The 9,567-nt window shown below is 41.3% G+C and overlaps 1 protein-coding gene across 1 annotated transcript in view; it reads left to right on the top strand.

The window, feature by feature from the left end:
• LOC311115814 (sodium channel protein type 2 subunit alpha-like) overlaps positions 1-2,133 on the top strand; it is a gene marked incomplete at both ends in the record, with an annotated part of 6,736 nt that extends 4,603 nt beyond the window's left edge. The window contains 3 exons of the mRNA XM_084190943.1: positions 312-409; positions 593-863; positions 983-2,133. Of these exons, the coding sequence (XP_084047069.1) occupies positions 312-409; positions 593-863; positions 983-2,133 (1,520 nt within the window). The remainder of the gene's footprint in view (positions 1-311; positions 410-592; positions 864-982) is intronic.
• Between the last annotated feature and the right edge of the window lie 7,434 nt (positions 2,134-9,567).

Here is a 9,567-nt window from a genome sequence, read left to right on the forward strand (position 1 = left end):
AGAAAGAGAGTGAGAGATCTGAAAAGCGTGCCTTGTCCTGAGCTAACAGTGACTGAAAGAAACTTGAGAGAGAGACAGAGAGACAGACAGAGAGACAGAGACAGACAGAGAGACAGAGAGACAGAGAGACAGACAGACAGACAGACAGACAGACAGACAGACAGACAGACAGACAGACAGACAGACAGACAGACAGACAGACAGACAGACAGACAGACAGACAGACAGACAGACAGACAGACAGACAGATGCTCTGGGTGTACGTGTGTTAGGTTTTTACCAGGTTTTGTGTTGTTCCCTTTACTTTGGAGGTCAGGACATCTTCATGACAGAGGAACAGAAGAAGTACTACAATGCCATGAAGAAGCTCGGCTCCAAGAAACCCCAGAAGCCTATTCCCAGGCCAAAGGTTTGACGCTGATATTGACACCTATTGATATTACAATAAGCATTCAACCAAGCAGTAGCTCAATATTTAAGAATGTGTGTACTGTAAAAATTCTAATTGTCACAGTATATTTCATGATTTCTATCGCTCTCTACCTCTCTCTCTCTGTTTTTCTCTCTCCCGTCATCTATCTTTCCATTCTAGAATGCATTCCAAGGCTGTGTGTTTGACTTCGTAACGAAGCAGGCTTTTGACATTGTCATCATGATCCTCATCTGCCTCAACATGGTCACTATGATGGTGGAAGAGGACGAACAGACACCAGAGAGGGAAAAGATCCTCCACTGGATCAACTTTGTCTTTATAGTGCTCTTCACTGGGGAGTGTACGCTCAAAATGATATCCCTCCGCCATTACTACTTCACCATTGGCTGGAATGTGTTTGACTTTGTCGTTGTCATCCTTTCAATCGTAGGTAAGAACCCTGACTCTTCATAGTCGTTTGAATCTAAATGTAGCATTCAGAATGAAATGTTTGGAGTTGTAACTGAGAAAATGTATGTGTTGAATTGGTTTTTGTCTCTGTCCTTACAGGTATGTTTTTATCAGAATTGATTGAGAAGTACTTTGTTTCCCCAACGTTATTCCGAGTCATCCGACTTGCCCGAATTGGCCGCATCCTCCGTCTCATCAAGGGCGCCAAGGGCATCCGGACACTTCTGTTCGCCTTGATGATGTCACTTCCTGCCCTGTTTAACATTGGCCTCCTGCTCTTCCTGGTCATGTTCATCTACGCCATCTTCGGCATGTCCAACTTTGCCTACGTCAAGCACGAGGCGGGAATCGACGACATGTTCAACTTCGAGACGTTCGGCAACAGCATGCTCTGCCTGTTCCAGATCACCACGTCGGCGGGCTGGGACGGCCTCCTGGCGCCCATCCTCAACAAGAAGGAGCCCGACTGTGACAGCCAGATGGAGCACCCGGGCACCTTGTACCGGGGCAACTGCGGCAACCCGCCAGTGGCCATGTTCTTCTTCGTCAGCTACATCATCATCTGTTTCCTCATCGTGGTCAACATGTACATCGCCGTCATCCTGGAGAACTTCAGCGTGGCCACCGAGGAGTCGGCCGAGCCGCTGAGCGAGGACGACTTTGAGATGTTCTACGAGGTGTGGGAGCGCTTTGACCCGGACGCCACGCAGTTCATTGAGTACGACAAGCTGTCGGACTTTGCAGACGCGTTGGACCCGCCGCTGCGAATGGCCAAGCCCAACCACATCCAGCTGATCAAAATGGATCTGCCCATGGTCAGCGGGGAGCGCATCCACTGCCTTGACATCCTGTTTGCCTTCACCAAGCGTGTCCTGGGAGAGGGTGAAGGCTTGGACCTACTCCGGGGCCAGATGGAGGACCGCTTCATGGCCTCCAACCCCTCCAAAGTCTCCTACGAACCCATCACCAGTACCCTGCGGCGCAAGCAGGAGGACATGTCTGCCATGGTGATCCAGAGGTCCTTCAGGCGCTACCTGGCCCGACATGCCCTGAAGAAAGCAGCAGAGCTCTACAAGGAGCAACCTAGAGGCGGTGTGGTGTGCGAGCTGGAGGAGAAGGAGGTGCTGGTGATAGGGCAGTTCGCGGACAACTCCACCTCCACAGAGAAAACGAATATGACGCCCTCCACCGCCTCACTGCCTTCGTACAACAGTGCCACAAAGACGGAAAAGGACAAATATGAGAAATAACAGAGGGAGAAAGAGAACAGAGACAAAGATCTGAGAGAGCGAAAGAAATAAGCAAACAAATGGACAAATGATTAGTACTAAGACGTTTGCTTTGAAGGAAAACTTGTTTACAGTTTTGGGGGGTCGATGTATGCTAAATGCTAATGTGTTGGTGAAGGGTGTGTGGTGGTGTTGGGTGCTAGGCCAAACTGACTGAGTGTAGCTAGCTAAGGCTGAGGCCAGATAGCAGGTTTGGAGCCATGTAATGGGACTGTTTCAGAGGGTTACATATTAACAAGGCAGGGGAAGATAGCCTCTTGTTATGTATCACTGCCAGGAGTAAGTGAAAGACGGCAACTCAAAAAGCAGCTGCGAAACCGCTTGTGATTTTCTGTTGAGTGTTGTTACTATCTGACACACTTGAGTATACTGTGAAGTCGTCTGTAGCTAGTGCTGCTGCTACCACTATACATCCAGTGTCTTGAATAACGATCGCCGTGTTACTTAAGGTTCTTGCATTTTTGTATAATTTCTTTTTTTTAATGGTAAGGAATATTTTATCGTGTAATTGTGAGAATGTGTCCACTGCTTTTCACAGTTGTAAAAATGCCATGTACAGCTAAACTCAGCGACTAAACAAATCCATGTTCCAATACTAACGCCACATACGTTTTGTTACTCCCAGAACTCTTTGTGCTCAGGCAGCAGTTTTCGTGGGAATAAGCATAGATACTGTATGTGTAACCGACCGGGTTTCAAACCCAGATCTCCTGCACACCACAAGACTGTGCTAGCCCGCTGAGGTATGGTCTGAGACTTAGCTCGGGGAGCTAACCCGGGTCTTCAGGTCTCAGGCAAGGTTACTCATCACGTGAACGTAACATTATGCACAAGCTTAATTCCACAACCTATCATCGGTGACACTTGGTAAAGATGTATCTTCTATCTATATGAATTGTTATTGTTCTCCCCTTGCTGTTTCCATGGACACAGAGATCCTGAATGTATGTCAACAGATTAAATGAGAGGGATTCAATGAGAGCTTCATACAACTTCTTTCTTCATTTTCATAGACATTCATTGTCACAAAGCAATGTGTCTAACATATGTATTTCGATATCTCTCTATCTCTCTCTCCACTAACAAACTAACAAAAATATAATAAATGGAACACATTGATGGTCTTTTTCAAAAGTGTCTAACTCCATTATAATATGTGCGTATGATACCTTGCATTTAGAGTTTAGCACCCGTCTAAACTGCATACTGTACTCATTGTTCATTAATAATTTTAATTTAAAACCTGATCCTTTCAACATAGTGATTTGGTTTGATTTACAGTATGGTATACTATATGATCCCACAGTATGAATAACACTTCCATTTTATGTAAGAGCACTTTTTATATTTTTATGGCCACCCCCATGGATATTATGTGAGCGTGCGCATGTGTGTGTGTGTGTGTGCGTCCGTGCGGGCACGCGTGTGTGTGTGCGTGCAAGTGTGTGTGACTGGGGTCTACAGTTTACTTGTATTACAAGTATTATAAATAGCACTTTTACAGTAGATACTGTTGCTTTTTAAAGTAACGTTTAGGTTGCCATTTTTCTATAACTCGTTTTACATTCTGCACACATTGACACATGAAACACTTGTATGGTCCACATTTCTGTAGATATGAACCATAAAGCAATCGGCAGCCATTTTTCCTTCAGCTGGTATGTTAGTGAAGGGCATGCAGGTCAGGACTAGTATCAGTTCATCTGCTAACATGAATGATTAAAACATTAAAAATAATTGTTTAAAAAAATTGTACACACCTGCTACATTTCTCTTTAAATGTTCAACCTGTTATGTTCAATGGTTAGGCTATACTGTCTGTGACATGGGTTTTCAGCTATGCTCTACTAGAAAGTATGATGATTGCTGGATATTGATGGATATTTGGTTGAAGGGATCATCCATGTGGTTGAATTACATGTTACACTGAAATGTATACATTTGCAAATGTGTGACGAGTGACATTTTTGTTATAACCAAAGATGTGACCACAAAACACAAAATCAAGATTTCCAAAATAAAACCGATTTTGGAAAGCATACTTTGCACAAATAATATTTTCATTCAGATTAAACTGTTGCATTATGCAATCTATTGTTAGCATGTTAAATGGTCAATAGGCAGCAGGGAGACATAGACGAGCTGTATACAGAGGGAGAGGCTGAGATTACCTCCACCCTTACTGCCTCAAAACACTTCTGATCCTGCCGCCAGATTCTCCCCTGCTGTTGCTTGGCAACCTTACATCACAGCTCCCCCGCTTGTGATTGATCAGTAGTGTCTCCCAACTGCCTACCCACAATACCTTGCTGCGAGCAGGCATGTCCTTCCCTCCTTCCCTGCATCAGAAAAAAACAGAAGCCATGGAATACACTTGTTATACTGTAAAATATTACAGTATATGCATAGTATCAATGAACTGCCTTCATATCCCTGTGCTTTAATCCATACAAGTCCTTTGTGTGCTCAGAACCTGCTGTAGTGGGGGTCTGTTTGAGTAAATGGTAGTTTAATACACACCCATGGGCAGTGAGCCATGATATCGTCCCCATACAGGAACAGATTAGCCTGTATGAGGTTGGAAGACAGGACCTAACCTGCCTGCCACCAAAGAGAGGACTCCCTGCAAAACAAGGTCAGTGGCTCCCCCTAGAGGTGGGGAGACACACGGCCAGTCTGAGTAGCAATTCTGGCTGATTTTAGTGTGCTTTTCAATAAACATGTTCTATGAGTGCTTGTTGACTGGCTCAAATCATGCAGTAGGCTGAAATTATGTGCTCAATTAAGTACTCAAATGCTGTCATTATAGTAGGTTGTTATGTCTGTTGAACTCTTGAGAATAATTTCCATGATTACCTAACAATAGTTGCTCAGCAACAGCACAAATGGGCAATAAATAATACCCCCCCCATAGGCAAACACAGTAAGCAAGGGAATTTTGGTTTTGTCATCAAGTTCCATTGAGTCAAACCGTACAACCTATTATCATTTATTGTATTTGTATTATTATGTAATTTTGATAAATGTAATACAGATTCTTTCAATGTTGTTGCTTAACTCCTCACTAAGCCATAATTTAGACATTATTACATCTGTTGTCAACTATCAAGTTAAGGATGCCGTCTAAAGGTATAGCACAGGACTGACATCTAAATAACCCCAGTAGACTGACTGATTTCACAGTCAGTTTAAAACCAAGACCTTGTTCCTAATGTATTTTCTAAATATTTCTCAATTCACTACAATCACTACTTTTGAATGTATGAACAGGAACAGAATAGTATTAGCTATAGCTGACTTTATGCTAAATAATTATACATATATCCTGGAATAATCAGTTGCTGAGACATTACTGAAATAACTCCTCAAATTCATGACATAATGTAGAGGTCTTCAGCGCTAGACAGCAGTCTTAGATATGTGTTACCCTGGGAAACAGACACATTCCGGAGAATCCATCTCACTCTGGCTCTGTCGGGGCGGACAGACAACATGGCACTGGTTTTCTCTGGGGATTTCAGAGGCTACATTTGTAACTGAAAAATGGGATTGACACAGTCTTTTTTTTAAAGAAACTATAAACTGAAATAGCCATATTTATGTTTAGGATATATATTTTGTATTCCTTTAATAATTACAACAATACATTACATTTCTGATATGTATCATTCATCTTGACAAAATGTCAAGGTCATAATAATCCGTAACCAAAATGAATGACAAGGGACACAATTATTTCATTTATTTATTCTCAAAGTCTGATGTTTGTGGAAAAGGAAAAAATGGTGGTATAAAAAAGAAGAAGAGACAAACAGAGAAAATCTATTTTGGCCCCCAGTTCTAGGCTGTCTTGATAAACAAATAGACATTCTGGAACAAAACTAAACAGAACAGGAAGTCTGTGTCCCAAATACCCTATAATGGCACTACTTCCTTGTTCAAAAAAAGTGCACTACAGTGGCTTGCGAAAGTATTCACCCCCCTTGCCATTTTTCCTATTTTGTTGCCTTACAACCTGGAATTAAAATGTTTTTTTTGGGGGGGGGGGTTGTATCATTTGATTTACACAACATGCCTACCACTTTGAAGATGCAAAATATTTTTTCTTGTGAAACAAACAAGAAATAAGACACAAAAAAAACAGAAAACTTGAACGTGCATAACTATTCACCCCCCAAAGTCAATACTTTGTAGAGCCACCTTTTGCAGCAATTACAGCTGCAAGTCTCTTGGGGTATCTATAAGCTTGGCACATCTAGCCACTGGGATTTTTGCCCATTCTTCAAGGCAAAACTGCTCCAGCTCCTTCAAGTTGGATGGGTTCCGCTGGTGTACAGCAATCTTTAAGTCATACCACAGATTCTCAATTGGATTGAGGTCTGAGCTTTGACTAGGCCATTCCAAGACATTTAATTGTTTCCCCTTAAACCACTCGAGTGTTGATTTAGCAGTATGCTTAGGGTCATTGTCCTGCTGGAAGGTGAACCTCCCCACAGCAGGATGCTGCCACCACCATGCTTCACTGTGGGGATGGTGTTCTCGGGGTGATGAGAGGTGTTGGGTTTGCGCCAGACATAGCGTTTTCCTTGATGGCCAAAAAGCTCAATTGTAGTCTCATCTGACCAGAGTACCTTCTTCCATATGTTTGGGGAGTCTCCCACATTCCTTTTGGCGAACACCAAACGTGTTTGCTTATTTTTTTCTTTAAGCAATGGCTTTTTCTGTCCACTCTTCCGTAAAGCCTAGCTCTGTGGAGTGTACGGCTTAAAGTGGACCTATGGACAGATACTCCGATCTCCACTGTGGAGCTTTGCAGCTCCTTCAGGGTTATCGTTGGTCTCTTTGTTGCCTCTCTGATTAATGCCCTCCTTGCCTGGTCCGTGATTTTTGGTGGGCGGCCCTCTCTTGGCAGGTTTGTTGGGGTGCTATATTCTTTCAATTTTTTAATAATGGATTTAATGGTGCTCCGTGGGATGTTCAAAGTTTCAGATATTTTTTTAGAACCCAACCCTGATCTGTACTTCTCCACAACTTTGTCCCTGACCTGTTTGGAGAACTCCTTGGTCTTCATGATGCCGCTTGCTTGGTGGTGCCCCTTGCTTAGTGGTGATGCAGACCCTTTCAGAACAGGTGTATATATACTGAGATCATGTGACAGATCATGTGACACTTAGATTGCACACAGGTGGACTTTATTTAACTAATTATGTGACATTGAAGGTAATTGGTTGCACCAGATCTTATTTAGGGGCTTCATAGCAAAGGGGGTGAATACATATGCACGCACCACTTTTCCATTATTTATTTTTTAGAATTGTTTGAAACAAGTTATTTTTTTCATTTCACTTAACCAATTTGGACTATTTTGTGTATGTCAATTACATGAAATCCAAATAAAAATCCATTTAAATTACAGGTTGTAATGCAACAAAATAGGAAAAACACCAAGGGGGATGAATACTTTTGCAAGGCACTGTATATATAGGGAATAACGTGCCATTTGGGACACACCCCAAAAAAAACATGAGCTCTGTGCACTTCAAGGCCTTCATGACAAAACAGACTGCTGCGAGAATAAACCACAATAAATACCCATTTTCACATTGACAGCAATATAGACTACCAGATCATATCTACAGCAGAATAGCAGAGACTGGTACAGACGTAGCTTACTTCAATATAGATCACCTGAACATGAATGCTTTGGCACCCTTAAGCTACACACACCTCATTGGCTGACGTGATAGGATGTCACAGGATGGGAGAGAGGAGAGAGAGGTCATGAGAGAGCGAGAAAGAGAGAGAGAGCGAGGACAACCATAAAGGGGCTAGATAAAGAGGCACAGAACACTTTGTGATGGAGTAGGTCCATTCCTTCCTCAATCACTCCAGTACCCCTGCACACTGTAATAACAGTACTGGCACTGTACTGACCTGTACATAAGAACTTTCTAGAACTGTATTCTCCTGTTTCTTTTTTCGCATTTCATGTGTTTTATTTCTTATCTATATTACTACCTTTATTGTGCATTATTGGGTAAGAGCTCGCAAGTTAAGCATTTCACTGTACTGTTTTACACCTGCTGTATCCTGTGATTGTGACAATAAAACTTGATAACAAATCATAATAGCAGCACTGAAAATACAGCTTATCTCAAGAAATTGAGCAAGATGTTTAAAACTATCTGATATTACGTTGATTTTCCAAGTTTCATGGTCCTTTTGAAAATGGACCTAAATGTAGTGGTAAGGCTAGAGACGATCATAAGTCTGTGGCTCTAACTTTAGTAGCTTGGAGGATTGTCCAATCTAAAATAAAGTATAAATGTTCTTTAATTTGTTTCCTTTTGACATTCTCACTGTATATTTAAAAAAAACTAATTTCATTTTTAAATGTGGTATTTTCCTTTTAACAAAATACATGCTAAGTATTCAACATCTATGAGACAACACAAGTAAGCACGAGACCAACGCTTAAGAATTGTAGTACCTCAAAATCGTGTTGATTTGTCATCAATACTAACCACAGCATGCTCTCATTATCAAAACATACATAATATTACTATACTTTGTATAGACATAAATAAACTGCAGCTATATACATTTTCCAGTTCACTCCATATAAAAGTTATATCTACTAGGGCTGTGACTATACCAGTATCGCAATATTCTTTCCATGTAGAAAATTAAAAGATGAAACAGACCAAACTATTTGGTCCTTAAAAACCTGCTGTATGTAAATATTATGTGCTATAGCTTGGAAAATAAATACATGTGACTCTGGTTGACAACATAATGTTTGTTTCCAACATTAGGGATGTTTTCCTAAAGAAGTTAAATCTGCTTCCTGTTTCATTTCATTGCCACGCTACTAACAAGTATCGCGATACTGATATTGTCCCAGCCCTACTGTCTATTTTAGTTAATTAATTTAACTCAAATTAGATTATCTTTTCATTTCCCCATTCAACATGGTTATATTATTGATATAAGGAATAATTTTGTTTAATTCTAACTATTTCACAGCATTGTCCAATACCTGTTAGACATTCAGATCCAGGAAATGGAAACTGTGTGTGCAATGATGTGCAAAGATCCTTCTGAGGCAAAATCCCACAATTTGCCTTTGCAACCTAATCGTTCACGTTAAAGGTGCATTCATCAGGAGTTATAACAACAAACACTGTCCTTCAGGTTCTATTCAATGAAACTGGCAACCCGGTTTCTAGGATAAGTCAAAAGCAGCATTATTCCTGTACAGAAAATGAATTGATATTGACATCATGTAGTTTCACTAGAAAATGAATACTTTGGGATTTTAGCAATGAAGCCCATTATCTACTTCCCCAGTCCCAGTCAGATGAACACATGGATAACATTTTTATGTCTCTGCAT

Source organism: Coregonus lavaretus, assembly GCF_964263955.1.
Source record: "Coregonus lavaretus genome assembly, contig: HAP1_SCAFFOLD_4718, whole genome shotgun sequence".
NCBI classification, from domain to species: Eukaryota; Metazoa; Chordata; class Actinopteri; order Salmoniformes; family Salmonidae; genus Coregonus; species Coregonus lavaretus.